The sequence below is a fragment of the Nomascus leucogenys genome, chromosome 22a (genome assembly GCF_006542625.1).
Source record: "Nomascus leucogenys isolate Asia chromosome 22a, Asia_NLE_v1, whole genome shotgun sequence".
In the NCBI taxonomy this organism is placed as follows: Eukaryota; Metazoa; Chordata; class Mammalia; order Primates; family Hylobatidae; genus Nomascus; species Nomascus leucogenys.
The window spans coordinates 49,446,336-49,471,842 of NC_044402.1; the positions used below are offsets into that span (position 1 = coordinate 49,446,336).

Sequence of the window (25,507 nt, forward strand, 5' to 3'; positions counted from 1 at the left end):
AGTGAATTAGATAAAGGTATACGTGGTATGCATATATACCACAGAATACTATGAGTCATAAAAAAGAAAAAATCATGTCAATTGCAGCAACATGCGCTACAGGCCATTAACCAAAGTGAATTAACACAGGAATAGAAAACCAAATACCATATGTTCTCACTTATAAGTAGGAGCTAACCATTAGGTACTCATGGACATCAAGATGGCAACAGTAGACACTAGGGACTACTAGAGCAGGTAGGCGGGGTGGGGGACAAGAGTTGAAAATCTAACTATTGGTACTGTGCTGAGTACCTGGGTGACAAGATCAATCATACCCGAAACCTCAGTATCACAAAATATACCCAGGTAACAAACCTGCAAATGTACCCCCTGAATCTAAAATAAAAGTTGAATTAAAAAAAAAAAGAAATCAAGAATTGTAGGCTGGATGCAGTGGCTCACACCTGTAATCCCAGCACTTTGGGAGGCCAAGGCAAGTGGATCACCTGAGGTCAGGAGTTCAAGACCAGCCTGGCCAACATGATGAAACCCTGTCTCTACCAAAAACACAAAAATTAGCCAGGTGTGGTGGCGCTTGCCTGTAATCCCAGCTACTCTCCATAGGCTGAGGCAGGAGAATGGCTTGAACCCAGGAGGCGGAGGTTGCAGTGAACCAAAATCACGCCACCATACTCCAGCCTGGGCCACCATACTCCAGTACTCCAGCCTGGGTGACAGAGTGAGACTCCATCTAAAAAAAAAAAAAAATTATTATACATACCTCTATAAAATAGTTTAGTAATTGTTGTTCTAAATGAAGTCAGAATATATGTGTATATAGTCACAAGTAACTGATGGCAAAATATATATAAAATTTTGTCATATGGCTTTAGAACTTACCAATATGCAATTTATTAGCTCAACTGATGGCTCATTTTAAAAAATGTAAAATACTTCAATCTCCATCACTCTGGTTTCTCTACTATTTTCTCATAATTCTTTAAAGGACCCTGACATTGCCTTTAAGCTGACATCAAAATTTGTCTCTGGAAATCTGGTATATCATTTAGTTGGACTTTAAGATATGAATGCATTTTTATTAAGGAATGTCCCCTCATATTTCAATATACTCTGTTACTGTTTTGCTCCTATTTTCCTTTAAGTTATAACTCATTTCTAAAAATAAAGGATAGAAACTCAACAAGCAACATACCTTTATTTATTTTAACTGTTAGCACAGCTGTTGCTAAAGCGTGGTCTCCTGACAGGCAACATAAGTATTACCTGGAAATTTGTAGAAATGCAAATTATCAGGCCCCACCCCAGACTTACTGCATTAGAAGGTCTGGGGGTAGGTGACCCCCACCAATCTGAATTTTAAAAGCTCTACAGATGATTCTGATGCAAGTTAAAGTTTTAAGATCCACCATGTTGGGTTAGAATTATGCTGAAATTTATGTTGTTACTATAAAGTTTTCAAGTAAAACATTCTAATTGTATTTCTTAGTTATTGCATTTTATACTTTTATGACAAGAAAAAATTGGAAAAAGAATAATAATGAAGAAGCAGTTAATATAATTATAGTGTAACTCACAAAATCAACCAAATAACAAACTTATAGTGTTTATTTTCTTTAGCACTTTTATGGGCTCTGAAGGCCATATGGAAGAAGTTGAAATTACGATCTATGCTACCTCAAGGGAACTAACATGAAATTAATCAGCATTTCTTTTTGTACAAGAAATGTGCATTAAACAAGCTGTGGACATCATTATATAATGTGCTTTTTTATGACTTAACCTATAAGTGCTTTCTCTTTTTTTTTTTCTGAGAGGGAGTCTCGCTCTGTTGCCCAGGCTGGAGTGCAGTGGCGTGATCTCGGCTCACTGCAACCTCCGCCTCCTAGGTTCAAGCAATTCTCCTGCCTCAGTCTCTCGAGTAGCTAGGACTACAGGCGCACGCCACCATACCTGGCTAATTTTTGTATTTTAGTAGAGACGGGGTTTCACCATTGTTGCCCAGGCTGGTCTTGAACTCCTAACCTCAGGCAATCTGCCCGCCTCGGCCTCCCAAAGTGCTAGGATTACAGGCATGAGCCACCATGCCCAGCCCCTATAAGTGCTTTCGAGGTTAAAAGGAGATAGATAATATATACAGTAGACGAATCATTTTAAAAGGTCAAAAGCAGGCATTTGATTTCAGTCTAAAATGTAGCTACAACTTTATTTGGTAGATGGAATAGGACACTTCAACTTAGGAGAAGTGGGAAGTACAGAAACAACAGAAGATTGAAGTAAAACTGGGGAGTGGAGAATCGTTGTGGATTTTAGTATTAAATAGTGTTAAAGTTTAAGCTAGGGCTGTTAACCTTATAGTGATAATTAAGACAAGGTTTTGGATACTTCTGTTAGATCTACAATTGTCTGAAAAATAATTTGTGCCATGGAGCTTGTGTGTGTGTGTGTGTGTAAGGATAAGGGCATCTGTATATATATCAAAATGTTTTGTTTCTGGGGAAAGAATTTCTAGCTTTTATTCTGGTTTCAGAGAAGTCTAAGACTCTTCCCGATGTATACAGACTAGTGCTAAGATGTTTGAGGCCTTAAAGATTTCAAGGCTATGCTATTTTGAGAGTTCATAAAAGATCAGTTCTCAAGACTTGTGCAATGAATATATTTAGGCAGTAGAAAACAGATATAGTTCTCTGTCGACATTTTATTGAAGATCACTATAATAGTTTTTCTAAGAATAGTAATAATAAAGCAATTTGGAGAGAATTAAATTATAAGCTATGTAAAATTGAAGTCTTTAAAAGGCCTATAATTTGGAAATTCCTTATTTTTTTATTAACACCCTTGCAAGCAACCTCTCAAAAGCTCCCTTTACATTTTTGTTTCTAAGTGTGTGTGTGTGTGTGTGTGTATTATTGAAGAAATGATTTCTGGATCAGAAAGGTCTAGTTTACACTGAATTATACAAACATTGATGTAAAGTTTGACAAACCTTGAAAATGTTGTGATTACAGTTTTTGGTGCATTGGAAGGCCAATTCTGGGGGCTTGTTCAATGAAAATGTTTAGGCAACAGAAACAAATATAGCTTTTTGTCAAGGAAATTTTCTTTTCTTTTTTTTTTTTTTTTTTTTTTTGAGAGGGAGTCTCGCTCTTTCGGCCAGGCTGGAGTGCAGTGGCGCTATCTCGGCTCACTACAAGCTCCGCCTCCTGGGTTCACGCCATTCTCCTGCCTCAGCCTCCCGAGTAGCTGGGACTACAGGTGCCCGCCACCGCACCCGGCTAATTTTTTGTATTTTTTTAGTAGAGACGGGTTTTCACTGTGTTAGCCAGGATGGTCTCGATCTCCTGACCTCGTGATCTGCCCGCCTTGGCCTCCCAAAGTGCTGGGATTACAGGCGTGAGCCACGGTGGAAATTTTCTTTGAGGGAGATTACAATAGTTCTCTATAGTAATGACAAAAATAGGACAACTTGCAGAGAAGTTAGTAAGCTAAGTAAGCACTGTGTCTTTAGTAAAGCTTATCATTTGCATATTTCTTATTTCTTGATTAAGAAGACTCTTGCAACCAACCTTTTAAAGGCTTCCTTTACCTCTTTGTTCCTAAGTGTATATATAAGGGGATTCAGCATGGGTGCAATGATTCCATAGAAGAGAGAAACCATCTTTCCCCGGTCTTTGGAGCTGGGTGAAGGTGGTTGCAGGTACATAGAGATAGCTGTACCATAAAAAAGTGACACCACAATTAGATGGGAGCCACATGTCCCAAATGCCTTTTGTCGACCTTCAGCAGACTGGATTCTCAACACTGCTTGGACAATAAAAGCATACGATATAAGGACGAGTGTCACGGGTATTAGAAGGAATAGCACACTGATGAAGAATAGTTCAGCCTCATTTGCTGTTGTGTCAACACAGGACAACTTGAGCAGAGCAGGGACTTCACAGAAGAAGTGATCCACTTCTTTGTGACCACACAGTGGCATCTTAAGTGTCCAGGTGGACTGTAATACTGAATTGCTAAAGCCACTAATCCAGGATGCAGCTGCCAACTGGAAGCAGAGCCTCTGGTGCATGATAATTGAGTAATGGAGAGGCCGACAAATAGCTACAAACCTATCAAAGGACATGACGGCCAGGAGAAGACATTCCGTGGAACCCAAGGCCAGGAAAATGAAAAGCTGGGCCACACAGCCACCATAACTGATTACCTTCCTGGTGTTGCATATGTTTACCAGCATTTGTGGAACTGTACTTGTGGTATAGCAAAGGTCCAGGAGTGAGAGATTGCTAAGAAAAAAGTACATAGGGGTGTGGAGTTTGAAATCCAAATGTGACACAAGAATTATTGTCAGATTGCCAAAGATTGTCAAGATATAGGAAAACAGAAACATCACAAAGAGTGGAATCTCTAGCCATGGTTGATCTGAGAAACCTAACAGAACGAACTCCTGTGGGACACTCTTATTTACCCAATTCATGTTAAGTGGTTCAACTCTTCACTCTGAAATATAAGAAGTCAGGATGTTAACAACATACTTACTGATTTTGTCAGCTACAATCATTTTGCTAACAATTTACATGAAATTACAGACTGATCCGATTAATAATGTGAAAAAAGTATTAATAAAAATATAAATATTTATCCATCCAAGTATTTAAAAAGTGTTTATATATTTGTAACAGCATATTAGCAAATTGAATGTCAAGAATCTTTTTTTTTTTGAGGTGGAGTCTTGCTCTTTTGCCCAGGCTGGAGTGCAATGGTGCCATCTCGGCTCACCACAACCTCTGCCTCCCAGGTTCAAGCGATTCTCCTGCCTCAGCCTCCCCAGTAGGTGGGATCACAGGCATGCACCACCACCCCGACTAATTTTGTATTTTTAGTAGCAATGGGGTTTCTCCATGTTGGTCAGGCTGGTCTCAAACCCCTACCTCAGGTGATCTGCCTGCCTCAGCCTCCCAAAGTGCTGGGTTGCAGGTGTGAGCCACTGTGCCCGGCCTAATTTCAAAAATCTTAAGCCGTATTTTCAGTTTCCAAATTCACATAATGTATCCTTTGATATTTTACTGTTTGTAAATGTATTTTTCACATTCTTCCTACCTAGATATCTACTGTGAGGTAGATATAGATACAGTTTCTGTCATTTGAACTCATTCTAATTTCTCTTCAAGGCCAGCGAGATTCCCTGATTGTAGAAATCGGTTAAAATTAGTTAAAGCCACCTCCCATTATTCCCTTTCCCTCAAAAAAGCCATGTAGACAGTATCTAGTAAGTTATCAGACACAATTTAAGGAGACATATCCTTTTCGTTTTAGAAGCTCATAGAATTTGTATAGATTCCTTAATAATATGATATTTGAAGGTGACGGGCTGGTCTCATATCCCTACCCTCTCTAATTGGTTACATTCATTATATTGGAATGCTTGTAACCCTTTGATCTCCACACTTCTCATTTGTAAAATGAAGATGATAGAGTGGTCCCCCTTTATCCATGCGGGATACATTCCAAGACCACCGGTGGATAGAAACTTGAAACTGCGGGTAGTACCAAACCCTATATATACTATGTTTTTTTAATACATACACAACTATAATAAGGTTTAATTTATAAATTAGGCACAGTAAGAGATTAAGAACAATAATTAATAAAATGGAGCAAGTATAACAGCTCCACACCCCCATTTATTGTAATAAATGTTATGTGAATGTGGTGTCCCTTTCTTTTTTTCTCTTCAAAACACCTTATTCTAGTGTACTCACCCCTCTGTGTTCTGACGATCTGATAACCGAAATGGTTACTCAGTGACTAACAGGCAGGTGGATGCTCTAAATCAAGCTTGTCCAACCTGAGGCCCACGGGCTGCATGCAGCCCAGGATGGCTTTGAACGCAGCCCAGGATGGCTTTGAACGTGGCCTAACACAAATTTGTAAACTTTCTTAAAACATCATGACATTCACTGATGATTAAAAAAAAACTCATCAGCTATTGTTAGTGTTGCTGTATTTTATGTGAGACCCAAGACAATTCTTCTTCCAAGGTGGCCCAGGGAAGCCAAAAGATTGGGCACCCCTGCTCTAAACAGAGGGATGATTCCCGTGACTGGGCGGGACAACACAAGACTTCATCAGGCTATTCAGAATGGCGTGTGTTTAAAACTTATCAATTGTTGACTTCTGTAATTTTCCTTTTAATATTTGCAGACCACGGTTGATTGTGGGTAACTGAAATTGTTCAAAGCAAAACCGCAGATAAGGAAGGACTACTGTAATGTTTTTCTAAGTTGTCTTGATGTGAAGTATAAATGATGTGAGATATTAATGCACACACCTACCCTAGACTCACGCCTTTACAAATGGAGAAGAGTGGATGAAAGGAACTATAGTGATCCAAGGTCTGAGGTGCTCAGAAAGGAATTACTTAAGATTTTTAGAACTTTAAATTTCCTAGGGTTACCAATGGAAATGACTATGCCTGTTAAAACTCAACATCTGATTTCCTTCTTAACCCACAAACCATCAACTCCAACAAGAAGGGGTCATAGTAAGCATATGATGTGAGTGTAAATGTGATCTTCAGTGTAAATTGCCTATCAGAGTGCCTGGCACATAGATGCACAGCTGTGTCACAGAAAGTACAACAGTTCTGCAGGAACTCTGAGATGCTTTGAGTAGAAGCTATTCAGTCCCATAAATTTCCTGGAGGGACTAAAATGCCAACTCTACCAGCTAAACATGTATTCATCCCCCACAAAAGCTTAATGGGACACTTAATTATTTTATTACATTATCAATATCAGAATATTTGTTTTTCAATTTCATTCATGTTCAGCAAAATGTTAGCAATGTGAATTTTAATTTTTCTACTTATTTTAGAACCATTAATTCCCTAAAAAATGTCTCCTTGACTCTCACCTGAAAAGAAATTTGAGATTTGTAGTCACAGATGTGGATATGAAATGATATTCAAAGGTATTTTTAAGTGAAAAAAGGAAGTTACTGAACACAAATTTGTATAGCATGATTCCATCAGTTTATACAAAGACTATAATATTAGTATAATATATATACTAATATATAAATTAAAAGCTACCTTGAATAATATAGAAGAAAGTATTACTCCTAGGAAATCAAAATGGGGGTGAGCAAAGCAGACTTATAAATTTACCTATTTTTTGTTCAAGTTTTTAATAAGCAGGCATTACTTTTGTAATATATTTTTTTCAAATGACCCTGCTGACCAATTTATTCTCTGTATTCTACTTTCAGACAAGCATTGCTTTAGTTAAGACTTTGATCTCCATGAGGGTGAAAATATTATAAGATATGTAATTTTTTTAGCTCTTGATAATTCCTTAAAATTTAGTCTGAATGTACAAAGAGTTTTTTAAGGGATGGATTGTAGGAGCATTTTGTATCTTACTAGTAATTTTATATATATATATATATACATATATATATAAAACCAAGGAATGCAGGAATCAGATAAAACAAGGCAAATGGCATCAGTAAAGAGAGATTTCATACACTTCACAATTTCTTTGAGTTGCCCAAGTGTTGAAGAGATCCCCTCAAACCCATAATGTTGGGATGGCTGAAATGCCCCAGTTTATTCAGGACTGCTGAATGTACTCCTGCTATCCTGACATAGTCACTAACAGAGTCACTCCTATTCTCAGACGCGTTCCTGTTTGGATAAATTATAACGTCTCCCTTCATTTATTGCTCAGGAGATATCTCACTATGAAGGACACTGCATGTGCTTTCTCCTTTAACATGGGTCAATGGCCCTTCCTTCCTGACCAGGCCCTCTGTCTGACTTTTCTCCTTAGAACTCAGCTAAGAGGCTGCCTCACCAAAAAGCCCTCTCACTGAGGATTATAGAAGAAGGAGAGAATCCGTTAACTCTTTTTGAATTAATTGACTGCCTCACTCTGAGATTCAGTCCTTACAAAATAAATAAACTGCTTTCTCATCAATATAATATATTAGTGTATCCTGTTATGTAATATCCCCTCACATTCTGTAGTAAGGGCACAAGGAGGGGGGAAATATTTATCACTCTAGTAGGAAGCCCTGGAGCTGAATAACAATGATGCAGCCAGAAAGCAGTGAGGGGAGGAAGCTGGAGATTTCAGAGCACTGAATTCTAATATTCTGTCTTACTCATCTTTGCATACTTTCTCATCTTCTAAACACACAGTTACTTCAAATATTTATCCACTCTTAAAAGGATATCTTTAAATAGCTGTGGTATCCTTTTGTATTTCAGATATTTTATGTAATTTAAATTCTGATTCATATCCCTAATTTTAGGATTAAAGTGTTTGTTAACAACTAAAAAGCAAAACAAAACAAAACTAGGAAGTCCTTATCTGCATCTTTAAGATTATATCAAATAGGCTACTGAGTGCTTACCTGTTAACGTCTGCTCCAATTGCTTGCAATTGTGGCTAATGTCTTAAAGGTGGTAGATTTCTCTGCTTTCCAATAAAATCACATTGCCAGCATCTCCCGATACAATTATTCTCATTTTGAATAGCAAACATTCCATTGACTAGCAAAATAAAACATTTGAATCATGTGAGATATCTAGCAGATCAGAAAGAGAACACAGCAATTGGATTAAAACAGAAGTTAATGGAAGAGAATTTTAGAAAGCTGTTGAGAGGATCTTTGTAGTTTTTATCTGTGATCACTTTAGAATGTTTTAACGTCTAGCTTAGAATACCTACCTAAATGAATACCCATCCTTACCTCCTTTCTTACCTGTGTATTTGTTGACCTTATGTTTGTCATCTCCCTCTTGAATTTTCTCATTATATATTTTTTAATATTAAAAAAGGTGAGGTTCAACAGAGTCTTAGAAGCATCTTTTTAAATTGCACTGTGGAAAAAAAATCGAGACAAGAGAGGCAACAAGATTTTTAGTCCCAATCTGCCATCCGAAGTCTCTGTATAATTGGGCGAGCTAGTTAATAGCTTTGGCCGTCAGTTTTATTTTCTGTAACATTATAGGGTGCTATTTTCCTTACAGCATAAAAACTGTTTACTTCTATGTTTTCTTAAAGTTTCTCATATCCCTGTGAGATAGATTTCCAGATACTGTCTTTTTGCTGGAGTATGAAGATGAATCATAGGACCATTTTTTCCACACAGTGGATACATTGCACAAGGAAGTTTGTAAAAGAAAAAAATTCCTGTTTATAAAAGATTAATTTTGTAGGTAGAAACCTGAATTTATATACTCAAAGAAATTACTTTCCCAAAGTCCTAGGTCTTGTAAGCAGCAAACTGAAAATTAGAACCAAAGACTGACTTTCTCTAAAGTTCTTATTTCCCATAGAGATTAAAAATATGCTCAAAATAACATTATGTATAACAATAAAGCACATAAAAGATGAAGCTAAGTCAGATTTTTCCAGCAGATAATTTGGTCTTTGCTGAGATTTGAATTACAGACTATAACATGAGTGCTTACTTAGAACACTCAAATTTTAATGTAATTTTATTTCATAATTTTTAGAAATTATTCTACTTACCTCCATTTTAAGCATTAGAAGTAGATCAATTTTTTTTTTCTTTGTCTAAGAAGCCTTGAGTTCAAATAGGACTAATGTAAAGTGCACAGATACAACATCTTCATACACTTAATTGTATAATTGATTTCATGAAGTTTTTTGACTTATTTTAATTCCACTACATATGCATCAAGTCATGAAGTTTCTACTCAGAGTTAACTAGAGAATAAGGATGAAATATTGCAGACGACCAGAATGTGGTGTGCACCATCACATCACTTGGAATTTAGGGTGTCAACTGCTATTTTGGGAGACTCTTTAGAGTCAGTTTTGCAAAATGGATAAAAGAATTTTCTCTATTGATTTTAGTGTTTGTTTTGGTCTCTGGCAGAAATCTCAATCACTGAATTGCAAAACTCTTCCCCGCCCAGTTTATAGTAGTTAACAGCATACCCAGTGGGAAGAGAGAGGGAGGAGATCTCTATGAAGTGATGTTCCTATTTCAAAACTGATTTGCTAAGCAAAATCCTTTCTCTAGGGACTGAATCCTCAACTTTTTCTAATGCAAAAGGAATGACAATGGGGACTAAAATACTTTATCAAAGAAAACTGGAATTTTATGCTATTGAATTGGAGTTAGTTTTCTTCTGTAAACTATTTCATGAGTTCTTTAAAGCCAATTAATTACTTCTATCAGGAAAGAAGTCTTTATTTTTATTATTATTATTTTTTAAAATCACAGCTGCACATGCCAAGGGAATAATTTTTTCTTTTTCTTTTTTTTTTTTTTTTTGAGACAGAGTCTCACTCTGTCACCCAGGCTGGAGTGCAGTGGCACGATCTCAGCTCACTGCAACCTCTGCCTCCCGGATTCAAGCAATTCTCCTGCCTCAGCCTTCCAAGTAGCTGAGACTACAGGTGCGTGCCACCATGCCTGGCTGATTTTTTGTATTTTTAGTAGAGACGGGGTTTCACTATGTTGGCCAGGCTGGTCTCGATCTCCTGACCTCATGATCCGCCCACCTTGGCTTCCCAAAGTGCTGGGATTACAGGCGTGAGCCACCGCGCCCAGCCCAAAGGAAGAAATTTTTTATTTCATGTGTAAAATCTCTAAGATGCGATCCGAGGTCATGTTCCCAAACCTTTGATTTTTATTTCAGAAAATAAGCTACCATATTGTATTAATTTATGTTATATTTTATATAAAATGGCTTTTAAAAAACGTAATGTACAGCAATATATCTAGTATATATTTTCTTTCATGGATTTTGAGTTTTCAGTCTCAGTTTCTAAGGTCTTCTACAGTTCAGAATTGTATCAGGCCCCTTAAATTGCCTGGTTTAAAGTTTATTTATAGTAGAGTATTTAATCCAAATATAATACTTTTATTTTTTATATGCTGTAATGTGCAGATTCATTTAAATTTCTTTTCTAGATTAATAAAATTAGAAGACATGTATTTATAATTCTAGAAAAAATATTTGGTATCTATTAAATAGAAAAAAACTTTTAACAATTTTGAAAAAATACTACAAATAGCTCAATAGGAAAATAAATTACATAGGCAGTTTAGAGAACAGCACATTGAAATGACCAATAGATATAAGGAAATGTGATCAAGTTATCAAATACAGAAAGATATATATTTTTAGTTCAACATCTCCTTCTGAGAGGATATATTAAAGTAATGATGATAAAGTTCCCCATTTTCACCAGATCAGAAACAAAAGGATAAATGAATTTTATTGCTAAAGTGGATGAAGGAAGACAGTTACTCACAGATTACTGGTGGATATTTAAAGTGTTATGGGCTTTCTGGTGAGAAATATGGCAATAGTTGCTTAAAAACTATATATATTGTCAATCTAGCACTGTTACTACTGGGAATCTTTCCCAGGGAAAGGAAACTAACAGTATGTAAGGACATATGGACAATGACGTTTATTGTAGAGTTATTTTAATGACCAAAGATAGAGAAAAATGTGGTTTTTTGGTAGATAACTTTCTAAATAATTAATACATTCACTGAACAGAATAATATGCATCCATCTAAAATAAGGAACTATAGGTCTAACAGGTGGCTTGGAGATATTTTCCTGGGGTATCGCTGGGTGAGCAAATAAAGAAGCAAAAAAGGTACAAAACACGGTCCCAATTTTATAAAATAATTATTTAAGGCACCCTAAATATGATTTTCTGTATTGTGTGTCTGTGTGAGATTACATAACAAAATACCTTTGTTTTTGTTTTTTTTCCAGAATAATAAGAAAGGCTACTTCTTAGATAATTAACAAGAGGAAACTTGGAGAGAGGCAGACAGCAGTATCAGGAGGAGAAGGAGGGTGAGGAGGAGAAAGAGGTAGATGGAATATGAAGTAAAACCGGAAAGAGAAAGAAATTAAGATTTCACATACATTTGATTTTTTAAAAATGTAACTGCAATGGTTACCCCTGAATAGAAGACCAGGAATAAGGGTGAGGATGGTGAGGGGGAAAATTGTACTGGTGTGTGAATTTTGTTTTTTTACAATATTTTCAAAAAAGGTTTTATTTATTTATTTATTTATTGAGACTAGTTTTGTTGTCTTGCTTTGTTGCCCAGGCTGGAGTGCAGTGGCGCGATCTTGGCTTACTGCAATCTCCACCTCCTGAGTTCATGCAATTCTCCTGCCTCAACCTCTCAAATAGCTGGGACTACAGGCATGCAACACCATGCCCAACTAATTTTTTTGTGTTTTTAGTAGAGATGGGGTTTCACCATGTTGGCCAGGTTGGTCTCGAACTTCTGACCTCAAGTGATTCACCTGCCTTGGCCTCTCAAAGTGCTGGGGTTACTGGTGTGAGCCACCGGGCCTGGCCAAGAGGTTGTAATTTAAATAAACAAAAGTATAGTTTGAAAAGAAAGTAAACAAAACTAAACAAGAAAATATGAATAAATATAAATATTCTGTAGAATGAACCAATTATGCATAAATGGTGATTATTTCAAAAGTTCTTAAACTTAGAAATTATCAAGTGCTGCCCACTTATGCAAGTTCTGGAAGTAGGGAAAAGGATCTGCTGAATTTATTATTATTAGCCAGACACGTGCCATCCTTTCAAAGGATTATCTCACTCAGTCCTCATAAGTGCCCTCTGAGAAAGCAATTCACGATTTCCATGCTATAGATGTAGAAACTGAGGCTTAGGTGATTAAAAGAGAATGTGTCAAGAAACTGGTGACATAATTTGGCTGTTCCACTTTTATTCATTTTTTTTTGTATTTTGTATTTTTGTTGTTCTTTTTTCTTCATGCCTTCCTTCTTACCACTAGGACTTATTTTTCAGAAATTTACTTATTAGCATTTTAAAATAGAAAATATATCGAATATTAGATCAAAATTCTGTAAGTAGCAAGGTGGGCAAAGTGTTTTCTGTCAGGTAAATATTACAGAAGCATGAAAGACTGGATATAATAACTTTCCCGGGAGAAATGGAGATGGGATAAGGACCAAATTTTACTAACGTTTAAAATGAACCCTTTAGGCCGGGCGCGGTGGCTCACGCTTGTAATCCCAGCACTTTGGGAGGCCGAGGCGGGCGGATCACGAGGTCAGGAGATCGAGACCACGGTGAAACCCCGTCTCTACTAACAATACAAAAAAAAAAAAATTATCCGGGCGTAGTGGCGGACGCCTGTAGTCCCAGCTACTCAGAGAGGCTGAGGCAGGAGAATGGCGTGAACCCGGGAGGCGGAGCTTGCAGTGTGCCGAGATTGCGCCACTGCACTCCAGCCTGGGCGACAGAGCGAGACTCCGTCTCAAAAAAAAAAAAAAATAAATAAAATGAACCCTTAGTACTGGAGTCCAAAGAGAGTGGGTAGTATTCTAAGAAATCAAAGGGAATGCTGAAGCTTTCTCCAAACATGGGTAGTCCAACAATAATTTGCTCAACTAATTCCATGTTGCCATAAGAAATCCAAAAAAGCAAAGCCTTCAATACAAAGAATCAAGCCCTGTTTGATAGTTCTCTCTCTCTCTATATATATATATATACACACACACACACATATACATATATATGTATATGTATATGTGTGTATGCATGTGTAAATTTTTCGAAGCATTTGTGTGTGTTTTGGACCTGATGCCCATGGCCCCTGAAGTTTTCAGAGTGTATATCCTCCAAACAAGAATATTGTCCATTTCCGGCATAACCATCACAATTAGGAAATTCACACTATTGCAATACAGCCATCCAGTCTACACACCACATTTAAATTTTGTCAGTTGCCTTAGCTGTGTCCTTCATAATCAATCTTTTCCTTTTGGTCCAGGATCTAACTCAGTTATGTGTTGTATTTACTTGTGATGTCTCTTTAGTTTCCCTATATCAGGAGCAGTTCTTCAGCTTTTCCTCATCTTTCACGACATGATATTTTTCAAGAATGTTGGCCTGTCACTTAGTTGTCTCTCAATTTGGGGCATTTGACTTTTCTTCATTATTGATTTTTGGCAGGAATACAAGAGAAATACTGTTATCTTCTCATTCTTCATATTAAGAGGCATCTGATGTCCATGTGTCTCATTATTTGAGATTTTTTTACTTTTATTACCTGGTTTATGAAGTGTCTGCTAAGTTTGTCTGCTATAAAATTAATAAGTATTTTGCATTTATTAACTGAGATGTATCTTGTAGAGAGTTACTTTAAAACTATATAGACATCACACTTGTTATTGAAATTTTATCCCCAGATTTAGCATTTCATTGATTCTTATCTGAGTCAATTATTATGATTATGAAATGATGATGATTTTCTAATCCCACCATTCCTCTGTATTTATTAGTTTATATTCTACCAAATGCTGACTTACTTACTCACAACTTTAAAGCAGTATGGAGTAATGGATTTCAATTAAATTCAGTTGGTTGTAATCTATTGCTATCTTTATTTTTATGCTCAAGTTTTCCCAAGTTAGGCTAGTGGGAACCTCTGCAAGCCGGCTCCTATATCATTTTGTCATTTTCCCTTGTTTCTATAGGCACTTTCTTACTTTAAGCACAAGAGGTGCCTGAAATCAGCTGTTTATCCAAAGAGCCCTAATTTCTTTCAGTGGAGAAGGGTAATTAGAAACCCGATCTAGGAACATGGTGGGCTCATTACTATTTTATACCCACACATACTCACAGACACACCGTATCTCTTTTTATGCACACTCATCTACATATGTTAAATATCATGGGTCCACAGTGATACTTTCAATTTCAATTTAATTCACTAGGCTTATGCAATTCTTACTTTCCCTACTTACACCTTCTTTCTCTAGAAGAAACCTAGCTTCTCAATATATTTGCTTATTTTCTCAGTCCTGTGTGTGTAATCAATCTCTCTACCATGCAGGCCATCTCATTTGAGTCCTGATATCTTCACACATGTTGGGTACTCAGTATGAGCACCACAGTCTTCCCCTACACTGGAACTTCTTATGAATGAAGTCGTATACTATGTAAACTTTTTTCTCTGTATTCTTCAACTGAGTATAATGTTTCTGAAATTCATCCACATTATTGCATCTATCAGTAGTTTTTTCTTTTTATTGCCAAGAATAATTACATTGTATTAATACATCATAATTTGTTTATCAATTCTTTTGCTGATCGATATTTTTATTTTTTCCTGTTTGGGGTTATTATTAATGGGGCTAGTGTGAACATTCCTGTATAATATCTATTGTGGACATGTGTTTTCCTTCTTCTTGGGTAGATATCAAGGTGTATAATTGCTATATTAGAATCTTCCAAGTAATTTCCCAACTAGAGATACCATTTTACACTTACACCAACTGTGGTTCGAGAGTTCTGGTTGCTTCATATCTTTGCCAACATTTGATGTTGTCAGTCTTTTTAATTTTATCCAATCTAGTGGGTGCATAGATATTTCTCATTATGGTTTAACATGCATTCCACTATTGGCTAATAATGGTGAGCCCTATTTTATGTGCTTATTGACCATATAACTTCTCTTGTGTCAATTTAAGCCTTTTGCTCATTTAAAAAATAGGATTGTTTGTCTTTTGATCATTTATTTGTAAGAGTAATTTTATACATATAATCTGGTTACAAGTCCTTTGTCAGATGTGCAAGTTATTTTCTCCCAATCTGTGGCTTGCCTACTTATTTTACTAATAGTATCTTTTGATGAGCAAAAAAGTTTAATGTTTATGAGATTTGTTATGGCTGTCCACTGCCTTCACAGTGCAGAAGCATGGCAACTGACATCATCAGGCCTCTTCATATTCTGGCTCTGTGCCTTACATCATGATCCTGCTGAGTTGGCAATGTCAGTAGGCAGTGTCAAAAGTCTGAGCATTCCTAGAAACCATTCCTACACCAGGAGGGCTAACAACAACTTACCTATCTGTATACATGACTTTAACCCCGTAATTATATCTCTAATACACTTTCTCCTAGCCAGATGATGAAAATTCTCACGGCCATTTAATTGTCAATTGACATGAGAACTATGATAGAGAGAAGTTGGAATGGAAAAGTGAGTGCCCCTAATGAATTAAGGATAAAATGTATTTTTCCAAATTTTACATAAACATATGTTTATATGAACACATTGCTAGGATCTCTCCCAGGGTCTTGGAAGGGGCCTATGCATGTGATACGCTATGAAATTACGCTACATTGATTTCATTGTAAATCTATCTGTGACATTGCCTATGAAGCCACCCACACCAGCAAAATCTGCAGTGTTTATTACAAATTTAGCTTAAACCCAGATTATGAATTCCTCTCTTAGGCAAAAAAGAATAGTTTTTGGAAGCCTAATCATCCTTCAAGAGCTAGAAAAGTGAAAATAAATATAAAAATAATTTGCATAAACAGATCACAGAACCATTGAAGCAAAAAACCAAAAAAGTTCATATTCTATGCAGTGAAGAACTATGAAGTTGAGCTGAAGTTGCTTTTTCTCTGGGGAAATTTGCTGATTCTGAGGGGAGTTACACTTGTTTTTTGTTTTTTCCCCCAATATACACTTTTTATGGAGAATGGCGTCTCACTATATTGCACAGGTAGGTCTCGAACTCCTGGGCTCAAGCTATCCTCTCACCTCTGCCTCCCTGAGAGCTGGGATTACAGGCATGAGCCACCATACCCTGTGGAATTTGCTGATTCTGGATGCAAGCATGAAGCTGGTAAAAGGACCACTAATATGGAATAAACGGGAGAAGCCCAGAAATGTGTTATTTTTGCAAAGCTAAAGTCACACAGCATCAATTGAGAGCCTGATACAAGGCAGTTTTCCCTTAGGCATTTGAAACATTTTTGTGTAAGAAAGAACATTTAACAAGCTATGTCAAAAACCTCTGAAAAACACAGCTGAATTTTCAACTGTCTTAAGGTACTGAGGAATTAAAGTTTAGAATTTATGACTAACCCAGAGAATGAACCCTGGCAAATATACTAGTCTCTCAGTCGAAAGCCCTAGAGGACTAAAAAGAGATCTGCCACGCCTTTCCAATATAGCAACCGAGTACTGCCTCACCTCTGGCGTTGCCTGTGTAAATTCCTCTCTGCCTAGCAAAGGAAAAGGTGAACACCCTGAATCAGAGGAAATGACCACAGACTGGATTTTTGGACTCCCAGGGCCCACATGAAATGAATTTAGGTGAAAACAGTATTTATCATTTGACTGCCATGAATCTCCACACTCAATAGTTGACCAAGTAGAATCTCGCTTCTCGGGAGATTTCAGAGAATAATATTTCTGTTAAAGACTTGAAAGATGTATTGAACTCCAGTTGCATTATCTCTTTAGCCTGTGCATAAAACAAAATGAGACTGGCGAATGAAATGGATTATTATAAGCTTCATAAGGTGGCAATTTTAATTGATTGTCACCTTCAGTTTGGCTTGCTGTCCTATTTGACCACCTTGACACCTAGCAGCCTCTCACTGACACCTTGATTTTAGCCCACTGAAATAGATTTTTCTCTTTTGATCTCCAAAACTGCAGGCTAGTACATTTATGTTGTTTTAATTCACCAAGTATGTGGCAATTTGTAAAAGCTGCCATAGGGATATAATAAACTAAGTGAGCTAAATTTCAACTTTAGAGAAGAAATTAACTGTATTTGAATGTTCTGCTTCTATCTATTTCTGAATCAACTCATGAGACTGTTAGCTTTGTGTGTGGCTGAAAGCAAGAGAAAGACTTTGAACCTGTCCATCTATAGGTGAGCAATTGTGGCTTTTAGCTGTCATACCCAAGAAAATCCAAAAGTGCTTGATCTGTCTGAAGCAGATTTGAATGCTATATGGAGGCCATACATGCCTTGACAGAAGTATCTTAGCAGAGGCTACCAGATTTCTGCAGCAAAGCCAAGCCTTTAGCAAAAAATGATCAACTGAGGGAAATAGAAAGGTAGAGAATCCTAAATTACTGCTTTAAAAACAAGACATTCAGATCTTCAGGCTCACGGCTGAAAAAAATAAAATAAAATAAAAGGGCACCTCACATTCTTAATTGTCTTAAGAAATATAGATTATAGATATATGTATATGGATATATTCACATATATCTGTGCATATTTAAATGCAAAGCTCTTTTAATGAATTGCTCTGAGTGTATTTTATTGATTCTGTTAGCTTTTTATTTTGAAATAATTTTAGACTTACAATAAAGTTACAAAAATAGTTTAGAGAACTCACGTATACCCTTCAACTAGACATCTTATATAATCATAGCATAATTCTCAAAGTACAGGAAATTACCATTGATAAAATACTGTTAAAATTTTGCAAACTGGACCAGCCGCAGAGGCTAACACCTGTAATCCCAGCACTTTGGAAGGCCAAGGCGGGAGGATCACCCAAGATCAGGAGTTCGAGACCAGCCTGGCCAACATGGTGAAACCCTGTTCTCTACCAAAAACACAAAAATTAGCCAGTTGCAGCGGTGCACTCCTGTAATCCTAGCTACTCAGGAGGCTGAGGCAGGAGAATCACTTGAACCCAGGAGGTGGAGGTTTCAGGGAGCCAAGATCAAGCCATTGCACTCCAGCCTGGGTGACAGAGCAAGACTCCGTCTCAAAAAAAGAAAACAAAAAGCAAACTGTTTCACAAATGTCCTTTTACTATTCCAGGATCTCATCCAGGACCCCACATTGCATTTAGTTGCTGTATCTCAGTCTCCTGCTCCAACCTGGGACAGTTCCTCTGTCTGTCTTTCATGACCTTGACACTTCTGAAGATTATTAGCCAATTATTTTATAGAAGTACCTTCAGTTTGAGTTTGTCTGATGTTCTCTTATGGTGTATATCAAGGTTATACATGTTTGGCAAGAATATCACAGGAATGTTGAGGTGCCCCTTTTAGTACATCATATCAAGATGTTCACGATGTTTTATTGTATTACTATGACGATAACTTTGAACACTTGGTTAAGATAATTTCCTCCAGGTTTCTCCACTGTAAAGTTACCATTTTTCCTTTTTACATTAATAATTATCTTGAGAGGGAATATTTTGAGATTATGCAAATATTCTGTTTCTCATCATATTTTTGCTACTTACGTTGATGTTCATCAGCGATTGTTGCCTGCGACAACTATTTCCATAGCATCTATTTTCTATTTCTATTGCTAATTCTACATTTATTAATTGGAATTCTACTATAAAGAAGAGCTGTTATTTTTCCCCCATTTGTTATTTGTTCAGTCATTTATTTAAACTCATATAGACTTATAGGTATTTGTTTTATTCTATTGTCTGTAGTCCCAATACTATCATTATTTAATTTACTGCTAAAATTGTCCTAGATTTGGCCTTTGGGAACTCCTTCAAGTTGACTCGTATCTTTTTAACATGCCCCATCACTATTTGAGAACTTCTATACTCTGTGTCACCACCAGCTGTTCTAGGGTCATCTTGGACTTTTACTTCCCCAACCCTGGAATCGATAATTTTTCTAAGGATCCTTGGTTCCTTTTAGTGGAAAATATATTTAGAAATCAAAATCTAGGCACTAGGTGTGCTCATTGCTACTGATTCATTATTGCTTCCAGACTCTGTCAGTGAACAGAGCTTAGAAATAGTGTGTGTGTGTGTATATATGTATAATATATATATATAAAATATATATGTAAATATATATGTGCTGACATATACATACACATACATTTTTATTTCTATACCTAGCTGTGTGTGTGTGTGTCACCACAGTTCATACTAATGCCTCTGATTCCAATCCAAATACCACAGAGTTTATTTGCATAAACTCCCTCCATTCCTTATTTGTACCTTCTTTGTTGAACAGGGGGAAATTTGGCTCTCATTATCCATAATATATTTACTTATTTGCTCAATTCTAATACACAAATAGCTTTAGAATTGCTAATCCACACTCTTGGGAATAACAATTTTACTAACTAGAGTACAATATTTGTGTACAGTTCTTTTTACTTTTATCCTTAGATGAGTCTATCCTCAGCAAAATAGTCAAGATACTCTTTTTTCCCAAAGTTAATTAGGTTAGTTTTTTTTCCTTCCTTACCCTCTTTAACTTGGTTTTGTTGCTCATTTGTAATGCAGGTGGGTTAATTTATTGTTCTCTGTATTTCTTTTGGGTACCTCCCATTCTGGTTGACTTTAATTATTTATTTAAATTTGAATATGTGAAGCATTACTATGGCTATAAAAGTTAGAACACACAAAATGTTGTATGTACTTAGAAAAGTGTCACTCCCCCTCAGCCTTTCCATTCCACTAATTCTCCCATTTTTTATACTCTATTCCAAATCACTACCTCCTCCAACCCTGTGGGTAACTAATCTCATTAGTTTCTGGTTTATCATTCCTGTATTTCTTTTTGTATAAAGGGGCAGATATGTGTATAGTTCATTACATGTCCTTCTTTCTTATATGAAAGAACTGTAAGATAGTACATTATATGAAAGGTAGTATAGGCTGGGTATAGTGGCTCATGCCTGTAATCCCAGCACTTTGGGAGGCCCAGGCAGGTGGATCACTTGAGGTCAGGAGTTTGAGAATAGCCTGACCAACATGGCAAAACCCTGTCTAATATTATTATATTAAAAATATAAAAATTAGCTGGGAGTGGTGGCGTGCACCTATAATCCCAGCTACTTTGGAGACTGAGGTGGGAGAATCGCTTGAACCTGGGAGGCAGAGGTGGAACATCTTACATAATAATAGTAAAATAACCAGGAAATTGGCTTTTGTACAATCTGTAGGTTTTACTCATTTAACTAGTTTTACAAGCGTGTGTATGTATAGTTCTATGTAACTTGTCACATGTAGATTTGTGTAACTATTGCCACAATCAAGATACACCATTGTTCCATTTCTACAAGTATCTCTTGTGTTACTCCTTTCTAATTACACCTGTCTCTTTCTGTTCTCGATGCCCCATCCCTAACTCTTGGCAGCCACTAATTTGTTCACTGTCTCCATTACTTTGTCATTTTTGAGAATGTTTATTCATAAATGAAATCATATAGCATGTAACCTTTTAAGATGAAGTTCTTTCACTCAGCTTAATTCCTTTGACATTCATTCAAGCTGTTGCATGTATTAATAGTTTGTTCCTTTTATTGTTGAGTAATATTTCATGACATGAATGTACCATAGTTTGTTTAACTATTCACTCAAAGGACATTTAGGTTGTGTCTGTGTTTTGGTATTACCAATAAAACTACTATAAACAGCAATGTCTAGAATTTTCTGTGAGCATAAGTTTTCATTTTTCTGGGATAACTGTCAAGAAATGTGATTGCTGGGTTATATGGTAAGTGTATGTTTAATTTTTTAAGCAGTTATTTTCTAGAGTGGTTGTACTATTTACATTTCTATCAGCAATGTATTACAGCTCATTTCTCTGCATTCTTGTCAGCTTTGGTGTTATCAGTATTTTTAAAAATTCTTCTATTAAGTATGTAACGATATCTCTTTGTGATTTTAATTTGTGTTTCCCTAATAGGTAACGATGTTGAACATATTTTCATGTGCTTATTGCTGTCAGTGGTAAACATCAGCTCTGTGGTAAACATCAGCTCCTGTCTTTTGTCCATTTTCTAGTTGGATTGTTTGTGTTTTCACTGTTGAGTTTTGACAGTTTTTAAAAATATATTCTAGTTAGGAGTCTTGTCAGATATATGGTTTGCAAATACTTTCTCCCTGTCTATAGCTGTTTTTTTAATGCTCTTAACAGGACCTTTCACAGAAAAAACATTTTCAATTTTGGTGAAGTCAACTTATTTGTTTTCCTTTTATGGATCACGCTTTTGCTGTCATGTGTTAGCATTTACTGAGATTCTTGAATATGTTGGCTGACGTTTTTCACCGGTTTTGAAAAATTCTTAGCCATTATCTCTTCAAATTTTGTTTCTGCCTTACATTTTCTCACTTCTCCTTCTGGTACTCTAATTATTTGTATCTTAAATTATTTGTGTACATCTATACAAATAATTATGTTCATAATTTGTTTCTATTCTTTTTTCTTTCTTGTTGTCAGTTTGGGATTTCTTCCACTTATTTGTCTTCCAGTCACAATTTGTGTATTATAAGGTTAAACTAAGACTACAGGGTTTGGTGGTTTTTTGTTTTGTTTTGTTTCGGGGGGGGGCTTGCCTTGAAAAATGAATTACATTTATATATTTTTAAAAACAATTTCAACTTTTATCTTAGATTCAGGGGATACATGTGTAAGTTTGTTACATGGGCATATTTTGTAATGCTGAGGTTTGGGGTCTGATTGATCTCGTCATCCAGGTATTGAGTATAGTATCCAATAGTTAGTTTTTTAACCTTGCCTTCATCCCTCCTCCCTTATAATCCCCAGTGTCTATCTTTATATCTGTGTGTACCCAACGAACATGCTGTATTTGATTTTCTGTTCCTGCATTAATGTGCTTAGGATAATGCCATCCAGCTGCATCCGTGTTGCTGCAAAGGACATGATTTTGATTTTTTTAATGGCTGCATACAATTCCATGGTGTGTATGTATTACACTTTCTTTATCCAATCTACTCTTGATTGGCACCTAGGTTGAGTCCATGTCTCTGCTATTGTGAACAGTGCTGCAAAGAACTTATGAGTGCAAGTGTCTTTTTGGTAGAATGATTTTCCTTTGGATATATATCCAGTAATGGGATTGCTGGGTTTAATGTTAGTTCTGTTTTAAGTTCTTTGAGAAATCTCCAAACTGCTTTCCACAATGGCTGAACTAATTTACATTCCCAACAATGGTGTATAAGCCAGACTAAAATTGTAATTTGTTATTATTTTACTTTTTATTTCTAGAATGCATATGTTATTCTTGTTTGTGTATTTCAATTCTCTGGTGAAAATTCTATAAGTTTATGTATCTTATCTATATTTTTCTCTAACAAAATAATCATAGTTATGATCAAATATTTGTTTGCTCACCTTAAGATCTGGTTCATCTAGAGATCCCTTTCTTTTTTTTTTTTTTTTTTTTGAGACGGAGTCTCACTCTGTCCCCCAGGCTGGAGTGCAGTGGAGGGATCTCAGCTCACTGCAAGCTCCGCCTCCTCCTCCGCCTCTGCAAGGGTTCATGCCATTGTCCTGCCTCAGCCTCCCGAGTAGCTGGGACTACAGGCACCTGCCACCATGCCCGGCTAATTTTTTGTATTTTTAATAGAGATGGGGTTTCACCGTGCTAGCCAGGATGGTCTCAAACTCCTGACCTCGTGATCCACCCTCCTCGGCCTCCCAAAGTGCTGGGATTACAGGTGTGAGCCGTCGCGCCTGGCTTAGGGATCTCTTTCTAAGGCCTCTTTAAAATTTTTTGATTATTGATTATATGGTCTTCTTGCTCTTCTCATGTCTAGTAACTTTTTATTATATACTAGACATTGTGTAAGTGGACAATAGGAGCACTAGATGATGTTATTTTCCACCAAAGGGGTTCCTCCTTTAGGTAGATCAAGTAAGCAGATTTTCTTCCACTTCACTGTCTTTCACCCCTACTTTCATATCTCTTCACATACTAACCACAGTAAGCATTTTGATTCTTTCATTTTGGTAAATTCTTCTAAAATTTCCCTTTTCCTCTCTCTCCATGTACATTTTGTTCTTTTTATCAAGAATTCACCCCTTAATCATCCATCTCTCTAAATTTTCTTCAAAATAAACTAAAATCGATGTAGAGTAAAATAAGTGCTAAAGTCAAACTGCAAATAAAGAGCTTCTGGAATCCTACCAAATGCAACAGGGAGGAATAGCTGTATTAGTCCATTTTCATGCTGCTGATAAAGACATACCCAAGAGTGGGAAAGGAAAAAAAAAAGGTTTAGGTCAGGTGCAGTGGCTCACACCTGTAATCCCAGCACTTTGGGAGGCCGAGGCGGGCGGATCACGAGGTCAGGAGTTTGAGACCATCCTGGCTAACACGGTGAAACCCCATCTCTACTAAAAATACAAAAAATTAGCTGGGCATGGTGGCAGGTGCCTGTAATTCCAGCTTAGGAGGCTGAGCCAGGAGAATCACTTGAACCTGGGAGGCAGAGGTTGCAGTGAGCCAAGATCGCACCACTGCACTCCAGCCCAGGTGACAGTGTGAGACTCTGTCCCACCCCTGCCAAAAAAAAAAAAAAAGGAAAAGAAGAAAATGGACTTACAGTTCCATATGGCTGAGGAAGCCTCACATTATGGTAGAAGGCAAGGAGGAGCAAGTCACATTTTACATGGATGGCAGCAGGCAAAAAGAGAGCTTATGCAGGAAAACTCCCATTTTTAAAACCATCCCATCTCAGGAGAGTTACTCACTATCATGAGAACAGCACAGGAAAGACCTGGCCCCATGATTCAATTACCTCCCACCGGGTCCCTCCCACAACACATGGGAATTCAAGATGAGATTTGGGTAGAAACATAGTCAAACTGTATCATTCTGCCCCTGGCCCCTACCAAATCTCATGTCCTCACATTTCAAAACCAATCATGCCTTCCCAACAGTCCCCCAAAGTCTTAACTCATTTCAGCATTAACTCAAAAGTCCACAGTCCAAAGTCTCATCTGAGATAAGGAAAGTCCCTTCTACCTGTGAGCCTGTAAAATCAAAAGCAAGTTAGTTACTTCCTAGATACTATGTGGGTACAGGCATTGGATAAATACAGCTGTTCCAAATGGGAGAAATTGGCCAAAACAAAGGGGCTGTAGGCCCCAGGCAAGTCCAAAATTTAGTGGGACAGTCAAATCTTAAAGCTCCAAAATGATCTACTTTGATTCATGTCTCTCATCCAGGTCATGCTGATGTAAGAGGTCAGTACCCTTGGTCTTGGGCAGCTCCACCCTTGTAGCTCTGCAGGGTACAGCCTCCCTCCTAGCTGCTTTCATGGGCTGGTGTTGAGTGTCTGTGGTGTTTCCAGTCACACAGTGCAAGCTGTTGGTGTATCTACCATTCTGGGGCCTGGAGGACAGTGACTCTCTTCTCATAGCTCTGCTAGGCAGTACCCCAGTAGGGACTCTGTGTGGGGGCTCCAACTCCACATTTCCTTTCCACACTGTCCTAGCAGAGGTTCTCCATGAGAGCCTTTCCCCTGCAGCAAACTTCTGCCTCGATAGCCAGGCATTTCCATATATCCTCTGAAATCTAGGCGGAGGTTTACAAACCTCAATTCTTGACTTCTGTCCACCCACAGGCTCAACACCACAAGGAAGCTGTCAAGGATTGGGGCTTGCACCCTCTGAAGCCATGGCCCAAGCTGTACATTGGCCCCTTTTAGTCACAGCTGGAGTGGCTGGCATACAGGGCACCAAGTCCCTAGACTGCACACAGCATGGGGACCCTGGGCCTGGCCCATGAAACTATTTTTTCCTCCTGGGTCTCCAGGCCTGTGATGGGAGGGGCTACTGCAAAGTTCTCTAACATGCCCTAAGGACATTTTCCCCATTGTCTTGGTGATTAACATGTGGCTTCTTGTTACTTATGCAAATTTCTGCAGCCAGCTTGAAT

The 25,507-nt window shown here is 37.3% G+C and overlaps 2 protein-coding genes across 2 annotated transcripts in view; one reads left to right on the forward strand and one right to left on the reverse strand.

The window, feature by feature from the left end:
- LOC100599389 (olfactory receptor 2B6) overlaps nucleotides 1-25,507 on the forward strand; it is a 73,135-nt gene that overhangs the window by 13,014 nt on the left and 34,614 nt on the right. The window lies entirely within an intron of this gene.
- On the reverse strand, nucleotides 3,533-4,474 carry LOC100598710 (olfactory receptor 2B2). Its single transcript, XM_003271970.2, has one exon. It carries the CDS (start codon nucleotides 4,472-4,474, stop codon nucleotides 3,533-3,535), a length of 942 nt encoding a protein of 313 aa, XP_003272018.2.